At 31.7% G+C, this 22,781-nt stretch overlaps 1 protein-coding gene across 1 annotated transcript; it reads right to left on the bottom strand.

Moving 5' to 3' along the window:
- Window positions 1-15,363: 15,363 nt before the first annotated feature.
- On the bottom strand, window positions 15,364-20,281 carry LOC115836001 (cytochrome c oxidase subunit NDUFA4-like). The gene is made up of 2 exons (XM_030816059.1): window positions 20,252-20,281; window positions 15,364-15,685 (listed from the first exon to the last, which is right to left on the bottom strand). Exons 1-2 carry the CDS (start codon window positions 20,279-20,281, stop codon window positions 15,422-15,424), a joined length of 294 nt encoding a protein of 97 aa, XP_030671919.1. The 3' UTR covers window positions 15,364-15,421.
- Window positions 20,282-22,781: the final 2,500 nt, after the last annotated feature.

Below are 22,781 nucleotides of genomic sequence, written 5' to 3'. Positions count from 1 at the left end.
TTAATTAAAATTAAATACAATGTAATAATCAGTCCCTCAGTAGCACTAGCCACATTTGAAATGCTCAGTAACTACATGTGGTTAGTGCTACTGTATTAGTACAGCTATAGAACATCTCATCATCACAGAAAGTTCTATGAGGTGGTGCTTTTCTAGAGAGTAGGGATTCAGCTATGAATAAAACCAAATCTCTGCCTTTAGGGAGCTTACATTTGGGTGGACAATAGATAATAAACAAATAAACACATACTATATCAGGTATTGATAAATATTTTTAATGGTAAAATCAAACACTTTCCTAGTACTTTCTATGGCTGATACTGTCCTGAGTGCTTTTTATTAACTCTTAATCACTCCAACAACCCCATGAAACAGGTAAGCTCAGTAACTCACCCAAAGTCAAACTGCTAGAAAGAGGAAAAGCCAAAATCCAAACCCATGAAATCTGGCTTCAGAGTCCATTCTCTTGATCTACATGCTCTATTTCTTCTCAAAGCAAAGCAAAAATAGAAAAAAAAATGAAGAATAATAAAATAAGTGGTTAGAGACTAGTAGTGGGTACTATTACAATTAGCATAGTAAACATCTTAACCTCCATGCAAGTAGGGTGGTTTATCGGTTAGACTTTGACCAAAAATAACACACTACAACAGGATAATGACAAAAATCTATTCTCAAAGGTGTGGGTGAAATGAAAGAAAACCAATAAGGCACAGTGCAGTGCATACCCTAGGGCTTGATACCAAGGAACTATTACTAATCCTAGGCCTGATGAGCAAAGTAAGGAAACAGTTATTAAAACAACAAAACAATAATTGTAAAAAGGGAGACATCCTATGGGACCTGTCACTAATAGAATGAGGCAGTGAACCTATGGTGACCCATCAGGGAAAGAGCCAAGAGAATAAATAGCATAACTCTACTTTATTCCTGCCATCTTATCTCCTGGTGGTGTCTGCCATTGGCTGAACCCAACCAGAAATCAGAGGGCAAGAGAGCCCTTGATGCAATCCATGTAGCTCAAATTCCCAGGACACAGAGCTGATTGGATGATCAGGAGGCATAAACAGAAGATACCCAGTAAAGTCTACTCCTTCTTGCTCTGAACATCTTCTCTTGTACTTTGTTCATATAAAAATTGAACACACCTTTTGGGACACACAAAAAAAGTTCCAGTAACTATGGTGTCATAATAGAGTAATTGAATTTGAGCATATACCTGAGACATAAAATATTAATCATTACTATTACCCTTCCTAATGGGAAGAGTGAGGATGGAGGATGAACAATATGAAACATAACTGTTACAATCCCTACTTCTACGGTTGGTCGTGAAATTTAAGTTGAGAATCATAGCTTTCTTCTTCCACTATCCATTGCATATTCCCCTTTCTGCCAGCACTTCACTGTATGAGCCTCTTTACAGAGTGACCCAAACTTTTTTATTTTTATTTTTTTAATTTATTTTTGAGACACAGTCTCAGTCTGTCATGAGGCTGGAGTGCAGTGATGCAATCTCAGCTCACTGCAACCTTCACCTCCCAAGTTCCAGCAATTCTCATGCCTCAGCCTCCCGAGTAGCTGGGATTACAGGCACATACCACCACGCCCAGCCAATTTTTGTATTTTTAGCAGAGATGGTGTTTGGCCAGGCTGGTCTCAAACTCCTGACCTCAAGTGATCTGCCTGCCTCAGGCTCCCAAAGTGCTGGGATTACAGGCGTGAGCCACAGCGCTCACCCCAAACTTTTGATCCTACAAGATTTAGGTTCTTGGTGCATCTCTTCTTACTGAGTTCCTTCAGTTTTCCACTGATCAGGACCATTGGATATGTGTGTACTCACATGGACTTGTTAATGAACTTCTAGGTTCTAGATATAGTCCTCCTTGACTTGATTGTATAGCAGCAGCTAATTTCCCATTGGTATTGTAATCAATTACCTAAGGCTATATAGTGGTGCCTTTCTTTTCTTGTCCCAGTTTCCAGCTCAATAGGCTATGAATTCCCTGGTGGAAGTACTTCTTCTTTGGATATTAGAGTTTCCAAATCTACTAAGTTTGTGGGGCTTGGAAGAAAAAAATATCTCTGTAGTAAGTTTTTTTGCTGTAATAGTGAGAGGAATATATCTTTGCTTCCTGGACGTCTGAATTCTGGCTATAGGCAAATTATGCCACATGTTGGCTATTGGTTTAAGGAATATGCTGCATTCTTGAGGATAGCACCTCAACTTCTCATGGTGTTGTCTCACAGCTGGTGTCATAACTGAGCCTTCAGAAGACCATTACACCATTTAATAATACCAGCTTCTTCTGTTTGATGGGATCTGTGGTAAGACCACTGAATTCCAAAGGTATTAGTTAATTGTCATACTTCTTTCGCTGTAAAATGGGTCCCCTGGGCAAAAGTAATATGTGGTAGAGCAAGGCAATGGTACGCTTATTCTGTAAGTTCATGAATAGTGGTATTAGCAGAAGTGCTGTGGCCTAGGAAAGAAAATTGATACCTAGAAATCTCTACAGAGGACAAATGGTTATTCCCCCTATGATAATAGATGTGCAGTATAACCAACCTGGCACCAGGTACCTGGTTGGTTCTTCTAGGAAATAATGCCATATCACAGAACCAGCATTTGATCATTGCTGTTGACAGTTTGAGCACTTAACATGAACGGTAGCAAAATCAGCATATTATTGAAATTGATCAGTACAATTATTGAAATCATTCAGAATCTGTCCCTACTGACACAGCCATTTTGTATGTACATAGGCCCATTAAACAAGCACTACTTGACTAAAGAAGCTGATTCACATCTACCAGACAGGTCATATTGACTACCTGATTCAGATCAAAATATTTTCAATGTTTCCTTGTCATTTATTCTTTATGCATGTTATTCAGACATGTATTTTTAAATTTTCAAATATTTGGGGCTTCTCTGGGTATTTTTATTGATTTCTAATTTTATTCTTTTAATATACATAAAATACATTAACTATATGTATAAACTCAAAGAATATATATTAAATATTAAAAGATATATAAATATTTTTAAAGAATGAAATCTTAAAGGATATATATATATATATATATATTCTTTTAAAATCTGTTGGGACATTTTTTTAGTGGCCCAGAATATAGCCTGTCTTGGGGAATGTTTCATATGCACTTAAAAAGATGATGCATTTTGCAATAGCTCGGTGTAGTGTTCTTTAATCATGAGCTAAGATCTGTGTAGGAAACAGTGTCATTTACATCTTCCTCTGTACTGATTTTTTTCCGTTCTATCAATTATAGGAAAAGTCTGTTAAACACATAATTGTGAATTTGTCTATTTCTCTTTTTAGTTGTATAAGTTTTTGTTTCATATATTTTTTGCTTTGGCACATATACGTTTATGATTGTGATATCTTTTATCATTATGAAATAACTGTTTCTGGCAGTAATTTTTTTTTTTTTTGAGATGGAGTCTCGCTCTGTTGCCCAGGCTGGAGTGCAGTGGTGCAATCTCGGCTCACTGCAACCACTGCCTCCCGGGTTCAAGCGATTCTCCTGCCTCAGCCTCCTGAGTAGCTGGGACTAGAGGCGCGTACCACCATGCCCAGCCAATTTTTTGTACTTTTGGTAAAGACCGGGTTTCACTGTGTTAGCCAGGATGGTCTCGATATCCTGACCTCGTGATCCACCTGCCTGTCTGGCAGTAATTTTTTTCTTAAAGTCTCTGATATTAAAATAGCATCTCTAGCATTCCCATGCTTCTTTTTCTTTGCACATCTGATAAATTTGGTTAAGCTGGACGTTGTAATGAATTGTAGCAACTCTGAATTCTGTTACATTTTCCTGAAGGTTGTTGGCTTTTTGTTGTAGTAGGCAGTTTGACTTGCCTGGTCTCAAATTTCAATTTTCAAACCGTATGTCTCCTGTAGCTGCTGCTACCTCTGTTGGTTTTTCTTTCTTCCCTCAGCTTCTGATTTTTAGACTGCCCCCTAAGTATCTTTCCTGGGACTGAGTAGATTAGTCATTAGTCAAGCATTTGGGCAGAAATTATGCTCAGATTCTGGGCTTGTTCTCTCTGTCTTTTTGCTTCTGGAGTTTTCTCCCTAAACTCCCCCTTAAACTGCTCTTCTGGTTTTAAGCTGCCTTCTGATATCTCAAGCAAGTAAGGCTTCTGCTTTCTGCTGCCTGAGCTGTGCACATTTAGTTTTAAAAAATAGTAAACTTAAGGCTGGGCATGGTGGCTCACACCTGTAATCCCAGCACTTTGGGATGCTGAAGCCGGTGGATCACAAGGTCAAGAGATCGAGACCATCCTGGCCAACACGGTGAAACCCCGTCTCTACTAAAAATACAAAAAATTAGCCGGGTGTGGTGGTGGGCGCCTATAGTCCCAGCTACTCGGGAGGCTGAGGCAGGAGAAATCACTTGAACCTGGGAGGTGGAGGTTGTAGTGAGCCAAGATTGTGCCACCGCACTCCAGCCTGGTGACAGAGCGAGAATCTGTCTAAAAAAAAATTAATAAATAAAAAATAAAAATAAATAGTAAACTTATAAATCTCACTAAGTGCAGTCTTATCTTTCAAAGATAGACTCTCTTCTTATTCTCCTCTGCTTTTTTTTTGTTGGCCTCCCTTGGATGTTACCCACAGGTGAGTAGTTTAGCAGTCGGCCATGGATTTGGGCAGAGTTTATACTCAGATTGATCATTACGCATTCTATGCATGCAACAAAATATCATGTGTACTCCATGAATATGTAAAATTTTTTTTTCAGTTTAACTAATGGATACTAAATGATTTCTTAGGTTAGGTTTTGTGAAATTACCAGCAGAAGCCATTGATTGTGAAATTTTAATTAAACTATGATCTTGCCAAGTGAAAAAGGTAGCATTAAGGGGACATAAATTTCATTATGATATGGATTCTTATTTAATGTCTTGGTCAAAGCTGTTTACAGCATGAAAACATTAACTTTTCTTTTTGATTTGTACTTTGAATGTCTCTGGTCATGACATTGGGCAGTTTGGTGAACTTTTGTGTGGTCCATATCTTAGGCATGAGGCTTGTTTCTTAAAATCCATTTGGTTTTAGTTTATAGAGCTTTAGGAATAAGGCAGTGTTTGTTTTGAGTTGAAGAGTTGTAGCCAAATATTCGGGGAGATTAGGAGAATGTAGGATCTAGTTCAGTCTATAGGTAGATAACAAGATCTTGAAAACAATGTACAGGGATATAATCTAGTAACAGGTGTATCATAGGGTTTTTTTTGAAGAAATATAATTTTATTTTTAAAAATATTGATCATATGAGAATTTTAGATTTAAAAACTGTTTTAGGCTTGGAAGCCAAACGAAGGCCAACTTTAGATTTTATTTATAGTCTTAAGTTCTTGAGCCTGACAGGAAGTGATAATTTTTATTTACTCATTTTAAGGCTGAGAATTCTTGAAGATAGGCATTTTATGTACATTTAAAAATATGACATTTTAGCTAAAGCCTTGTTAATATAACCAAAGTTTTAAAGTGTATTTTGTTTATAAAGAGAGAGCAGATTTTAATTCAAATTATGTAAATAAAAATAAAAATACTTATGAATGGTTTTTACATTTTTGGAGAATCAACTAGGGAGAAAAAGCAAATGTTTTCATCTTTGTTTACAAAAGTATACATTCCCAAGTTTTTGTAAACTACAGATAGGTTATGAGAGAAAATTTTCTTAAATCTGGAAATAAAAACATTTAAGTAAAGAGCCAACAATGCTTTAAATAAAAGTCATAAGAACATTATTCGTATCAATTGTTCAACTTCATGTAATTAATTTTTTGTTTTGTTTAATCCTGGTTAGTAGTTTTATAAGTCCATTAGTTTTTTATTAGAGTTATGGAAATTTTTATTTAGTTCATTGATTTAAAACTTACCAGAAATCTGTGTGAGTACTTATTAGAGTTCATTGCTTTTCCATGAAAAGCAATTTTAGACTATAGCTGATTGCAAAATCTTTTAAAGGATTTAAAGCAGTAACTGTGGATAACAAGGACTCAGAATAGCCATGGTCAAAATTTGATGAAAGTTTTCAGTTGATAAGGAAACTAGTTATTTTTACTGTAGCATTTTAAGATAACCAGAATCAGGACTGACAGCATTACACCAGGACCATTAGACTTTCATAAATTTTATATATTTTTTCAATTGGTTACCTGAATAGCATATTTATATGAATATAACTTTAGAAAAGATTAATATAACAATCAAATGATCACTGATAACATTAGATTTTTATGAACTTATATAATTTTTGGAATTTATATCAATACCATGTTCCTAAATGTAACTGAAAGATTTATTATCATTTATTACCTGACAATGTCTTTTCTGCAATTTATCAAATGCCTAATTATTTACTATTTCTATAAGATTTTATATATAATATATATTTTATATATATTATATATATTTTATGTATAATATATTTTATATATATTATATATATATTTTATGTATAATATATATTTTATATATATTATATATATATTTTATGTATAATATATATTTTATATTTAATATATGTTTTATATATAATATATATTATATATTATATATGTTTTATATATTACATATAATATTATATATGTTTTATATATTACATATTATATATGTTTTATATATTATATATTATAATATATATTATATATGTTTTATATATTATATATTATTATATATTATATATGTTTTATATATTATATATTATAATATATATTATATATTATATATGTTTTATATATTATATATTATAATATATATTATATATTAGATATGTTTTATATATTATATATTATTATATATTATATATTAGATATGTTTTATATATTATATATTATATATTTTATATATATTATATATATAATATATATCATATATTATATATATAATATATATCATATATATTTTATATATATTATATATTATATATTTTATATATATTATATATATTTTGTATATTATATATTTTATATATTTTATATATATTATATGTTATATATATTTTATATATACTATATATTATATATATTTTATATATAGTATATATTTTATATATATATATATTTTATATATAATATATTTTATATATATAATATATATTTTATATATAATATATATTTTATATATATAATATATATTTTATATATAATATATTTTATATATATAATATATATTTTATATATAATATATATTTTATATATAATATATATTTTATATATATAATATATATTTTATATATAATATATATTTTATATATATAATATATATTTTATATATAATATATTTTATATATATAATATATATTTTATATATAATATATATTATATATAATATATATATATATATATATATATTATATATTATATATAATATATATTATATATAAATATATATATATATATATATTATATATAAATATATATTATATATAAATATATATTATATATAAATATATATTATATATAAAATATATATTATATATATAAATATATATTATATATAAATATATATTATATATATAAATATATATTATATATAAAATATATATTATATATATAAAATATATATTATATATAAAATATATATTATATATATAAATATATATTATATATAAATATATATTATATATATATATATATATATAAAATATATATAATATAATATATATAAAATATATAAATATATAATATAAAAATATATATAATATATATAATATATATATATAATATATATAAAATATATATATATATATTATATATATAATATATATTATATATATATTATATATATATATTATATATTATATATAATATATATTTATATATAATATATATTATATATAATATATATTTTATATATATTATATATATATTATATATATATATTATATATTATATATAATATATATTATATATAATATATATTATATATAATATATATTTATATATAATATATATTATATATAATATATTATATATAATATATATTTTATATATAATATATATTATATTTTATATAATATATATATTATATATAATATATATTATATATTATATATATTTTATATTTATTATATATTTTACATATATTATATATTCATATATTATATATTATAATATATATTTATATATATATATATTATATATTATAATATATTTTATATATTATATATTATAATATATTTATATATTATATATATTATATATAATATATATTTATATATTATATATATTATATATAATATATATTATATATTATATATATAATATATATTTATATATTATATATATTATATATAATATATATTTATATATTATATATATTATATATTATAATTATATATATTTATATATTATATATTTTATATATATTATATATTTTATATATATTATATATATTTATATATATTATATATATTTATATATATTATATATTTTATATATATTATATATATTTATATATATTATATATTTTATATATATTATATATATTTATATATTATATATTTTATATATATTATATATATTTATATATTATATATTTTATATATATTATATATATTTATATATATTATATATTTTATATATATTATATATATTTATATATTATATATTTTATATATATTATATATATTATATATTATATATTTTATATATATATATATATTTATATATTATAATTTTATATATATATATATTTATATATTTATATATTATATTTTATTATATATTTATATATTATATATTTTATATATAATATTTATTTATATATTATATATTTTATATATTATATATATAATATATTATATATTTTATATATAATATATTTATATATTATATATTTTACATGTAATATATTTATATATTATATATTTTACATGTAATATATATTTATATATTATATATTTTACATGTAATATATATTTATATATTATATATTTTACATGTAATATATATTTATATATTATATATTTTACATGTAATATATATTTATATTTTATATTTTAATTAATATATATTTATATATTATATATTTTACATGTAATATATATTTATATATTATATATTTTACATATAATATATATTTATATATATTATATATTTTACATATAATATATATTTATATATTATATATTTTACATATAATATATATTTATATATTATATATTTTACATATAATATATATTTATATATTATATTTTTTTATATATTATATTTTTATATATATACACATATATATATATAGGCTTTCTGTGGCTCAACTGGAAAATTTTAAAGTTAATTTTAGGTCAGAACGACCTAATTTAGGATTTTGAACCTGGAGAAACCTACCAAAGATGTCAAAAGTTTTAAAACACTTGTTTAAAACAGAATTACAGGTCATGGCTAAATAAAATTTATTTATTTAACAAGAGTGATAACCAAAAGACTTAAAAAAATAGAGTTTTTGAGGGGTTAAAGGGTTATTTTTTTACATCCATGTAGCTTTCTTTATTACTTTTAAAGTAATCCAAAACCTAGTAAATTCAATGCAGCAATTATCTTAATAAAACATAAAATCTTTGAGTTTCTTTTTTAAGGCCAGTTACAAAAAGGTAAAAAAACCAAACCAAAACAAAACAAAAATTCCTCCCATAGTGTGGTTACGTTTCCTTATGTGAAGCGCGTTTAAATAACTGGAAAGTCAAATCTGAGGAAATGGGTACTTGAATTTAATCAGACACCAGAAAAGTGTGTTCTGACACCAGAAAAGTGAGTGAACTATATTATAGAGGAATGTAAACAGGAAAATGCCTTGAGCAGGGAAATACATTGGGTCTTACTAACAGCATGGAAAGTTTTGGTTATGTGGAACAATTTAGGCATGTCAGGAAAAGCCAAGACTAAAGAATCAAGTTACACTGGAGAAAAACATTGGTTTTTTAGAACTTTATGACAACATCTCAGCATTATGCCAGAAGAGCAGGGTTAAAACCACAGAAAGAAAAGTTACAGGAGTTGACAAAGGTTGAGAGAGAGAGTTATCACCTCAACTAAGAAAAAAGACAAATCTTTTTTTAAGGGGAAAAAGAACAGAAGGCAATGATGTGTGATCTGCAAATCATGTGCAGTGAAGTACAGCAAAAGTTGAACTTTTGAGATGTAAATCTGAGAAGTTTAAAAATATATATTTTAGAATTAAAAATCAAAACTTGGAATTTTAGTAAGAGCAAATTAATATTTTAAGAAAACTTATTGTTTCAACGTAGAGGACCATAATTTTTAGTTTTGTATTAGTGTATTTTTAATATCAAAGCTTAATCTTTAGAGACTTTTAAATAATTTCTAAAAAATTATAATATCACTTGATCACACACAAAAATTTTTTAATAATTTTTTTATGAACTTTATTACAACTTGTATACACCATTGATTACATGTTTAGACATTTTGCTTTGTCTTATATGTTCTTTAAAAAAAAACAAAAACAGTTATTTTAGTTTAGGACACAAATTTACCATACAAGATTTTTTTATACAAAGTTATTGCTTTAGCTGTTATTTTTACAAAAATACATTTTTATAACATGTTTTACATTCTTTGAATTTATTGGTTTGTTTTTATTTTGTTATTAATCTACATTTTGAAACAAATTTAAAATGACCTTCAAATTAGACAAGTTATTTTTTCAATAAAGAATGTTTTTTCATAATTTTTAAATATTAAAAACTTTTTTGTACACTTTATGTACAGAATTACATATTAATTCGAATTTTTAACTGTTAGTAACCTTAAATTTGAGTGAAAACTTAGAAAGCAAGAAATCTGGAATCATCTATCTCATTTATAGATGAAAACTATTTTATAAATTTTAGAAACATTTTTCTATAACAATTTTTAAATTTTATTTGGAAATAACTCAGACATTTAATGAATATCTATTATTTAATTTAACAGAACTTTAAGATTTTAAGCTCTATGAAAAGTTTATTTATAAGCATTTATTTCATTTATATTTACTTACTTTATTTTTAACAGTTTACCTAGATTATTTATAAGAACTGAGATGTTAGACAAAGATAGTCACTACTTTAAGTTACTTTTTTTGTTAACAATTTTTATAATGTATAAACATTAGGTGTTCACCTAAGTGAGAACCTTAAAGTTAAATATATGAGTATTATCCCAATAACTTGGAAGAGTTAGCTGTTGTTATTAAACCAACAATATTAATTTAGTTTTATTTATCAAAATATTACACAAAGGTCATTTTGTTTTAGGCTGGGTTAAGGGTTTCATATCTCTCACGCCAAACCCTGACTCCTTAATATATATAAACATATATGTGTGTGTGTGTGTGTGTGTGTGTGTGTGTATCTATCTATCTATATAAGCAAAAAATATAAAGCTGTCTGGCCAGTAAATCCAGGCGAAAATGTATGTTGCCAATTTTGAAGAAATTTTTATTTTTATTTTATCAATAATTTAAATACCAGCTTATTTATTAAAGATTTACTTAAGTTGTGAACTAAGAAGCATTTGGGTTAATAACTATATATTCTATATTTTATATGAGTGCCCATTTATCTAAATAAAAATTGTTAAGGGAATTTGGGTCAACTAAGCCAGATTTTGCCATATAGACACAACATACAACACAATACGTGTACATATGTATAAATTTATTTAAACACATACATACACAAACAAAGAGCTTATAGTTTTTATTTTAGAATTTTAGTTAGGGGATGGTAATATAAACTCATCAGTCTGTAAAAGACAGTTGGATCCAAATTATATTTTTGACAAAATTGGAACCTGTTCATATGGCTAAACTTTTTTTGCCCCAGTAGGTAAGGCTGTGGACCAAAATTTTGAGTAAAGCATTTTTCAGGGCAGTTTGATTTTTAAAAACCTCTTTTACTCCTTTTTGCCCAGTTTTAGATGAGTTTAGATTTAAACTTTTAATGTTTGCATTGTGGTGAGGACTAGCTGAATTGTATAAGAAAAACATCTCCCAAGTTGCTTTGAATTAGTAACAAATCTGTCTTTTGTTTGCCAGTCTGATTTGTTTGATTAGCACATGAGGGCAGGGAAGCATTTTAATAGTTTTTTTTAGATTATTAAGTTTTGAATTAAATGTTTTATCATTGTACTCAATTGCTAATCAGGCAAACCTAAATTTATATTTTTGGAAGGTGTCCATGTTGTTAGTTACTGTGGAGCTGTTGTAATTTGTAAAGCCATTAATATGGAAGCCCTTTAAGAATTTTTGTTGTTGTTGTTAAATCTTAGCTGGAATGCCAGAGCAGTGAGATAGCAGTGAGTTTTATTTCGCCACTAGTAGAAAAGCCAACATATTTAAAGTAGGAAGAAAAAAATAGAGAGATACAGAACTTGAAAGACTGCATGTTAACTGTATAGTTGCAGGTTTTTAAAATAATGGCCATAATACATAGCCAGCTGGAGGCCCAGGAAACCTGGCATGCCTTAATATTTGAGAATTCCATTCTGTTTCTTATTAATCCCTTGAGAGCAACAAAACTATAAATACTATAAATCCAGGGAATATCAGGGGTTTAAGTTGGTGTTTTAGATGGTGGTGACTGCTCTAGTGGCTTTTAATTAGCCATCTTGTGTCTACTGTTTAGAATGTCCATTTTTTTCTTCCCAGAAGATTTTCAGAAATAATAAGGGAAAGGAGTCAAACGTAATCAAAAGAAACCAAGGTAAGAGTGTTCACGAAATTTTAACCCAGGTGTGCACATCAAATGAAATACTAAACTACGCATGGAATGCAGAGATGTGCCTCACAGACCGAATGTAAATTCTCTAGAAAGCAAGAGTACACAATCGAAAAAGACTTGTCTTTATACCAGGACTTACCAGGAAAGACTGGAAAAAAAAGTATTTTATAGCCCAGAAGGGATGTAAGATTTCTTATTAAAGTGGTCTTATTTAAACTGGATCCCAAATAAAGTAAAAAAGCCCTTGTCAAAAGGAGAGAGGCTCAGCTCATAAGGGCCAAAAAGGTGAGCTGTGGAAGTGGAGGGATCAAAGGGCTCAAGTGAGTACTGCACACTGGTTCCAAAAGCCATCAATTTCTTCCAATAGTGACCTTTTTCACATCCCATTTCTGATATTATATATGTCAACCTAAAAACAGAGTCTCTCAAAAAGAAAAAAAAATTGTGTATTTGGGGATAGAACATTGCAGTGGGAATATGCATGCCATAGTAAACTATGTTTGTACTCAAGGAGGTAAAGGAAGGCTAAGGTTTTTAAAGAAAAAAAAAAGGAGGCTCTCATAATTGTTTTGAAGTAATTGTTCTTGACTACTAAGATCTGTAACAAGCGCAACACCATTTTGAGGTTGCACAGGCAGTTGCTGGACAGATGTCTGTGCAGAAATATTTTTTTGCGTAAGGTTGCAATGGCCTTTGTGCAAAGTTGTGATTTTTGTAGAGTCTTTTGTATTATCAGGCATACAAATCTGAGAACTCTCTCTTCATGGCCTTCTGTGGCTTTATTTGTTGGAATTTTCTTGACATTAGTGACTCCATTTTTATTCTGACAACTTTCACAATATTTGTGTGTGCATGAGGGGGTGACTAATTGAGATTAAGTTGCAGACAGTGTTCCTTTATCTCTAACTACCTCCATGTCTATTTTATAAGCACAAAGATATTCTAGACATTATATACAACCCTAATTTAATTTTCAAAATTGAGAAATTAATATTAATAAAATATATTATCTAATATATAACCCTTGTTTAAATTTCATCATTTGTCTCATTAATATACTTTTTAGCAGAAGGAAAAAGTTTAGTTCAAGATCAAATCCAGAATTATGTTTTTCATGTATTTGTTTTGCCTCTTTAATCTCCTTTAATCTGGAACTGTTTCTTGGTCTTTTCACTAGTGTCCTACTTCAGCTATAAAAATTATTGCAACTTTAATGGCTTAAAAACACACAAATTTATTATCTTAGAAGTCCAAAGTCAGTCCCAGTAATCCAAAGTCATGGTGTCAACAGAGCTGGTTCCTTCCTGAGGCTCTGAGGAGAGAATCCATTTTCTTGTCTTTTTTAGTTTTTAGGGCTCTCACACATTTCTTGGATCTTTGAGCCTCTTCCTCGCATTACTGTAACCTTTTACATACATCACCATATCTGTGACTACTAACTCTGACTCTCCTGCCTCCTTCTTACAAGGACACTTGTGACTATAATGGGCCTACCCGGATAATCCAGATAATCGCTGCATGTCAAGATTCTTAATCACATTTGCGAAGACTTTTTTTTACTATGTATGGTAACATATTCACAGGTTTCAGGGATTAGGAAATAGATATCTTTGGGGGGAATTAGTCAGCCCACCAGAGTGCTCATGATACAATATGTTTTTGAAAGTCATTGTGAGTCCTTTTGAAAAGAAGATAGATGGAAATGAAGACAGAAAAGCAGGTAGAAGAAGATAATGAGTGGGAAATTAAAAGAAGCTCAGGAAAGGGAGGAGACAGGAAGATACACCTATTAGTTTGCATTTCTGGTTTGGCAAACTGATGAAGATCTAGATCCCCTTCTTGATAGAAGTAACGAAAAAGGCAATATGCCCTTTTCTGGACCTATTTTTTAAGTGCTTCAAGTTTGGGAAAAAGTTGATGTCTGACGTCTGCGGTGGGGGACTGTCATGAGAAAAAGTGATTTCTGAGTCCTTAAATTCTATCCCAGTGTATAGACTATAAATTTCAAAAAATATACACAGCTTTATACCTGTGGAATTATTTTTCTGCAAGTAGATACATTTCACGACTTCACAACTCATTGTAAAAAAGTAGTTGGTTTGCTTTATGTGAAGTAGAAGTTGGAGCTTAAAAAGAAAGTCAACCTTTTCTCTCTCTAGGATATCCAGCATGAAGCCACATTACCATTCCTCCCTGTTGCACATACACATCTGACATTCTCCTGGGCCTACAGAATGCACTTTGATTCTTCTTTGCATTTCCCAATCTGTGCTATAACTGCTACCATAGTGATGCTGTAGCCACAACAGAAAAACTTACCCTTAGAATTAGCAGTGATTCAGAATATGAGCTGAGCAGGATCTGATGGCTAAACAAGATGGTCACCATGGGAAGTGAATTCCATTGACAAGCAGGAGGAAGAGCGGCATGAAAATAGGAAGGTGGTAATTCAGATTTCCAGACTCCAGTTTTCTGACTATCAAGTTGGATAATAACTGTCTTTTTCAAGTTTCAGTTATTTATTAATCAATGTAATCTCCAGTAGATTACATCAACATGATTTCATGCATTTAGAGGATAAATATTTCCTGGTTAAGTGGAAAATTGTGTGGATTGCTTCTGGAAGACCTTCATTCTAAAGCAGCCTTATAGTGAAACATTTCATTTAGAAATCTGGACCTTCTTTCTTCAGTTTGCTGTAATCCACATTCACTGAGTAGAACTTGTATAGATCATTGGGACCCAGTTTGTTCCAGGGCTCTGGGTTATTCTTTCTGTTCCAACTAACATCTGGATGGAACAATGCCAGACACAAGAGATACAGTGCTGCTCTAGTACCTCCAGCTCCAGTAAATACAAAAAGGGGGATCAAGCTCAGATGTCTCTTGGCCTGACTGATGATCTGGCGGAGGATGTTTGTGGCAGAGGCCTCCGATTGGAAAGGAAAGAACCAGCGTAGCCACCAGGCCCTGGGCTAAGAAGTATCTGCTGGATAATAACTTTTAAGGTCACAAAAGACACCCACACAGATAAAACAAGGTTTTCCTTTCTCTATCCTCTCTCATCACCAAATGTCCAGCTTAGAGTTGCCCTCTTTCAAAAATACCAAACACATCTCAGGGTAGGTCATTTCCTGTGGTCCCCAGTGTGGGTAAAATCCTTGGCTCTACAGATACATTTCAAATGGGTTTGTTTTGGAGGCATCTTCCTCTCTAAATCCTACATACTCTTTTGACACTCTTAATCTGGAATTTTTTGAGGGGTAGAAAAGGGAAGTGCGATCTGAAATGTTATCCCAGTTTCATGTTTGAACTTGTTAAGAAAATACCTGTGTCTTCAGTGAAGTACTCTTTTGGGTTTGGATGTGGTATCCTAGAAGTTCCAAATGATGAAAACTTTAAATGGATGAGTTTTCATGGAGATAATTTCTAAATACTTAAGCAGTTAAAACTAAAGCTATGCCTCTGTGATTCCAGTGATGAGACTCTTCCCCCTCACCCAGCCAAATACTCCAATGACAGACATTGAGAGTTATACTATAAAACAAAATGTCACCCCACCATCCTGATACCAAAAATCTGATCTTATAGTAGAGGATTAGGAAAACCATGAGGAGCCCAGAAGAAGAATACATTGTGTGCCTTTACATTTCCTGTTAGGGCATCCTTCCATCCCCAGATAACTAGCTTTGGATGTCCCTTGCTCTGGTCTCTGTGCTATCTCCCAGAGGCCTGGCCACACCTGCAGCATTTTGCAGGTCAGAGACCAGAAGAACATGAATCCTGGCTCTGTCAGATTCTTCAGAAAAGAACATCTATAAGAAAGACATCTTTTTCTTGCCACTTCTCATAATCATAACTTTGATGCACTTTGGGCTAAAAGTTCCTTTTTTTCCTGAGGAATGGAGGTGAGTGAGGGAAAAATAAAGATGTGGGTTGATAAAAATATTTTTCAGTGTTGAGCAGCATTTGTGCACGAAGCATGTGGCACAAGATTGCCAGGTGCCAATCCAGTAGCAAATACTCCTTTTCATCCTTTGTGATAGATTCTAGAGCAGTGTGCCCGAATGGAAAACTACATTTCTCTCTCACTTCTCAGGGTTGGGGTGTGAATGAGATATAAGCTGAAGTAGTTGGGTGAGTTTTCCAGGAAAGCTTCTCCTGCTGTCTGGAATGCAGATGTGAAGCTTGGAACTCTTACAGCCATCTTGGACTAAAAAGTGGTCTTGCAAAAAAAAGTTTCAAGTTAAAGATGGCAAAGCAAATGAGGGAAGTCTCAGATCCTTATCACCATGGAGCCTCAATCCTGGTCCTCCTTCATCCAGACATCTTTCACTTGAGAATGTTAACTAATTTTTTTCAAGTTATTGTTACTTTGTCTTATTATATGCTATTAAACAATCCAGTATGGGTTATGAAGAGGAATACCCAGTTATTTGACGTTGTTTTATACTCAGTTTGTTAAAATCATAAGGTTATAATTTTCATGTTGGGTGGTAGTTTCAAGGATGTTTATTATTATAATTTTATATGATTATTGTTATGCATAGATGATAATAATTACATTCTCTACCACAGGGAGCCATTTTTTTTTTCAGATTAGAACCCCAAATTGAAAAGCCATCAAGGTCTTTTATAAAAGAAAGTGAATTGAAAAGTTCTGGGGTGGGAGGTGGAGGTAAGAGAGGTGGTAACCTGGGAAAGCCTGGAAAAAGTCCTGGGAAGACAAGCTTATGGCATCCTGGTTCCCCTCTGGAAATCCCCCTTTTTGGTTCTACCCTAACCTTCTCCCCTCCCCAAATCATTCACTGGGTACCAATTGTGGTAGGAAGAGTTTGCTATGTTTCCCCATTCTTTTGTTCTGTTCTGCTTTTAAAAAAATTGGACTTTCAGGGTTGTTAAATAAAATTTATAGGAGGCCATTGTTTTGGACTGAGCTCCTGCACTAGACCCAAAGGGACCAAACCAAAATGTAGTCCATGCTAAGTACCACATAATCAAACTGAAACTCAAAGGAAGGAAGACAATCCCCCAAAAAGCCAGTTTTTTTTCTAAGAAAGTGGGAGATTCACAGCAAACAATTAGAAAGAGACCAATCAACCTGAGCCAGCATAATAAGGGAGTCCTCTTTACTTTATCCCTTACTACGAAAGTAACCTGATATTAACCAATCTGCTTTCTGTTTTTTTATTTGTTTGTGTGTGTGTGTGTGTGTGTGTGTGTTTTGGTTGGTTTCTTGGTTCTTGTATTACTCTCTTTTCTTTTTCCTGTTTAATCTACCTTACAAAAAAAAAACACTGTTCTGTTATGTTCAGTGGAGCTTCCCTGTATTTCTAGGTGGGATGCTGCCTGGTTCATGAGTCACTAATAAAAGCCAATTACATCTTTAAATTAAATTTGTTGAAATTTTATTTTTAACAATTCTGGCTACCACAAAGGGACACAAAGGAAAGACTGCTGATACCTTTAAAGTCTACTGTCTTCCTCATAGTGCCTGGAAGTCATGAGCAACTTTCTCTCTCTTTCTGTCTCTCTCTGTTTCTCTCAGGTCCAAGCTCTGCTGTCTTTTATATTTGAGCACCCTGATCTCTTTGGCTTTTTTGTCCCAAGAGTTTGTTTGTGCTGTCATAGGGCATATGATTTTGGGTGTTAACAGTGATCAGCAGGCTTTAGTTTTAAAGGTAACTGAGAGCAATTGCAGTAAATGGCAATTACTTCCAGAAGGTGACTCCATCTTTCACAAGTTTTCATTGCTTTTATTCTTATGGGCTAAGGTAAGGAAAAATCATTGGCTTAGTTGGTCAAGGGAATCTCAGAGCCAAGCCACAACTTGGCTGGTGGGCACTGGGTTGCGCACCAAAAAGCTGCCAGTGAACCCTGTCACCTACAAAAAGACTCCTATGTTAAGTTGGTCATAGATGGGTTAGATGATACTAGGTCACCCGCCAACCTCAAGAAAATGTCTATGCAATGAAAAACACGATGAAAATAGCACACAACTGAACCCTATGACATTTCCTCCTTAAGCTTTTATCTCAGCTCCGAGAGACCCAAGATTCAACGTAAAAATGGGATCCTACTATCTAAAGGACTGAGTACTCCAGTTTGCAGCATGCCTATCTTTTTCACATAAGAAAATTATGGCTCCAGTAGCTGTGAATACTTACAAAAGTGGCAATTTTTTACCAAAGATAATTCAGAATTACAATAGCCATATGTGGAACATTCCAAATGGAGAAGATTGTTCATCTAAAAGGGGTACTTGAAACCCAGGTTTCCTGAATTAGGAAGACAGAATGGGATGCATATTTTAATTGACAGAAGCTTCTAAGAGATTACAAGATTCTAAAATGGATATTTTAGATTTATTGCAAAAAGCTAATGAAAAATTGAAAATACAAGCTATCTCCCACACCAAGGATGGTATGATTGATGGGAGTCCTACTGCCCCTCTCTATTCTCCTTTTCCTGGGTATTTCCAGCCTACTGACCCTCTGTCTGAATTACCTTTCTTCTCTGGAAAAAAAAATGGTTATATAGTTTCCTTATAAGAAACAACCACCTGAGAATTCAGGAGATAGTCCTCGAGTGACTTATGATCTTTGGACAAAAAATGAGCTTAGGGCTATCGTTAAAGAATTTTCCAAACCTAGGGAAGCTCTCTTCTTTAGCATTCTGCCTTCTACACAGTGGATAATACAACCCAACCAACCCTACTCACACCGTTTGTAAATGGACTGTTCGCTGAAATTATCTGGTTTGTAAAAACACAAAAGATAGGGTAGGAGGCTACAGGTTTAGCTGAATTAGTGATTATAGCTGAATATTTTGAAAAGACCTTAGAATAAGATAAGAAACAAAGAGCTTCCAAATATTGGTTTTGCAATTTCAGCAACTCCATAGCATCAACAATTTAAATGACCTTTGGACCTACCACGGTGCTTTCTTAAGAAGTTACCCTTAAAAAAGCAGTTTCCAATAAAATGTTGCCATTTGTGCAAACAACTGGGACATTGGAATAGGAACTGCCCTCAAAGATTTCAAAGGAGGCCTCTAAACACAAACTGCCCACCCTCCAGTAGTAATCTTCATGTTACTCACCAGGACTGATGAGCCTCTGTGGAAAACTATGGTAGGCTGCTACCAGTTATGCATTTAAATAGTCAGGAGGAGACAAAGATAAAAATCCATTGGAGGTCTCACCTAATTTTGGTAGACACTCGAGGCACTCTTTCTACTTTACACCCCACTTTTACAAGATAGCCTTTCTCTTGGAAGAAAAAGGAAATGTTAGCCCTGGTGGTATGAAATCAAATTCAAGAAGAATTTCTTCTCAACCTATACAAGTGACTCAAGGCCCTTTTCTAAAAAACATTGTATTTTGCTGTGTAACACAACTCTGGTCAAGTTATTGGGCAGAGACCTTCTGTCTGAGCTAAAAGGCCTGATATGATTTGCCTCTAACGGAGACTTGACTCTGAAATTTACTGACTCACCTGAGCCAGATCTCCTGTACACTTGACCATCTGTCCTACATAAAGAAGAAGAGGACAGTCTACAAAATGCTGCTGACTTAACTGAGAAACTCAGTGGCATATTGGCCATGTCTAATACTAGTATTGAAAGAATAAAAAGTGCAGAGCCTATTAAAATTTAAATAGACCCCACTAAGCCTCTTCCCAAATTCCCTCAACATCCACTAAAGCTGGAGGCCATACAAAGTCTTGAGCCAATAATAGAAGACTCAATTGCTCAGAGATTAATTATATCATGTACCAATCCTTGTAACTCCCCAGTCTTCCCTGTAAAAACCTAACAGCCAAAGGTAGCAATTTGTTCAGGATTTACAAACCATTAACAGGATAGTTATTTCCCATTTTCCAGTGGTTCCAAACCCTACTCTTTTGTCACAGGTTCTCCCAAATTCTGAATGGTTTACAGTGGTATACCTATGATTAACCTTCTTTAGCATTCTAGTTGACCCCAACAGTGAATATCTGTTGGCTTTCACCTGGAATAATCAATAATATACCTGGATGGTCATGCCTCAGGGGTTCACTGAAGGTGCCTCCTATTCCTCTCAAGTGCTTGAGACTTGAGTGCTCTCCAGTTCCTAGAGGCTTGACTCTCTCTTGCAATATGTGGATGGCCTCTTACTGTGTTTACTGACTAAGGAGGTATCCCAACAGGACTCTATCTATCTGTTACAATGGTTAGTAGAGAAGGGACATAAGGTTTCCCAAGACAAATTATAGTTATCATCAGATACTGTTCACTATTTGGGACATGATCTAAGTGCTGCAAGTCTCCAACTGTCTCCTAATAAAGTTAGGCTTATCCAAGATTTGCCCAGACCTGTAAATAGGAGACAACTTTGCAGGTGTTTAGGTTTAGTTGGATATTGCTGTCTGTGAGTCCCTAATATTTTCCTACTAACATTTATGAAGTCTAAAAGCTCAGTTCTTGAACCCCTAAAAGCTCAGTTCTTGAACCCCTTCCTTGGGAAGAAAAAACACGAGACAGCCTTTGTAGGATAATAAGGGCATTACAAAATAACAAAGCTCTCCTGCTTTGGGATTGCTCAATTATTCAAAACCTTCCACCCTGTTTGTGCAAGACAGTAATAACCAGACTTTGGGAATAGTCACACAGCTACATGGTGGAAAGCTTGGGCCATGGATTATTATAGTGCTTAATTAAACTCAGTCACTAGGGCATACCCAAATTGCCTTAAAGCTAGATGCGGTGGAAAAACTGGTTGTAGCTTCTGGAAATCTGATCTTAGGTAATGCTGTGTATCCCCACACACCACTTGCAGTACAGTCTTCTCAATTCTAGCTGTGTCCAACATCTTTTTGTGAGCAGACTAATCTCTTATGAAATCCTTTTAATCTCACTGTTTAATCTTCATTTGAAATGCTATAATGCTCCCAGTCCTACTTTGTCACCCTTATTTGATGAAGGTCAACCACATGACTGCAAAATGGTAACCTCTCAATCAGTCATTATTTCCCATCTTGATTTGCAGGACATTCCTTTTAAAAATCCTTTTTGAGGACTTTTTTTTGGATGGATCTTAATGTTAAAGATCAGGAAGAAAACTTTTGTGCTGGATATTCATTCACCATCCAGTATGAGCTCATTGAAAGTGGCAAACTTCCCTACTTGAAGTTCGTTCAACAGGCAGAGCTTTGTGCACTTGCCCGTGCCTGTATTTTATCTAAAAACCAGTCTGACTGACAGTTGCTATGCCTTTGTGGTGGTTCATAACTTTGGAATGCTTTGGAAACAAAAAGATTTCTTCACATCTGCAGGCACATCAGTAAAAATGACCCATAAGTTGATGAGTTCCTTACTGCTATACTGTTGTCTAAAGAGATTGCTATCATAAAAAAGAGGCTCCTACAAAAAGCCTTTATTGCTATCAGGGAGATGCTCTACCCAGCTTTCATTCCAAAACTATTACTCCACCCTGTGAGGTCTGTTATCTAAATCCTTCAGCTAAAAAGAAAAACTATAAAGCAACGGTCCTCAACCTTTTCGGTGACTGGCTTCGTAGAAGACAGTTTTTCCACAGACGGGGTGGAGGCATGGTTTCAGGATGATTCAAGTGCATTACATTTATTGAGCACTTTATTTCTATTATTATTACATTGTAATACATAATGAAATAATTATAGAACTCACCATAATGCAGAATCTATGGGAGCCCTGAGCTTGTTTTCCTGCAATTAGATGGCCCTATCTGAGGGTGATGAAAGACCATGACACCCGAAATGTGTTGCTTACATTCAGTCTACTCTGTAACCTCGTTTTATTTGCTGTCACTGCAGAAAACCCTGCTTCACCAAAGTAGGATGTTAGAAATGGAAACAGGCTTTTCAGTGCTTTTGTGGCAATTGCCGGATATTCCATCTTAACAATTAGGATTTGAAGTTGTCTTAAACATACTTTTAAGGCCACTGTCACTTGCAGTGTTAAGCAGTTGATCCTCTTCTGGCATGGACAAAGTCAATTCACCTGGCT

This window comes from Nomascus leucogenys, chromosome 1a (assembly GCF_006542625.1).
Source record: "Nomascus leucogenys isolate Asia chromosome 1a, Asia_NLE_v1, whole genome shotgun sequence".
Taxonomy (NCBI): domain Eukaryota; kingdom Metazoa; phylum Chordata; class Mammalia; order Primates; family Hylobatidae; genus Nomascus; species Nomascus leucogenys.
The sequence above is the reverse complement of the archived record's forward strand: the minus strand, read 5'-3'. Positions and strand labels throughout refer to the sequence as shown.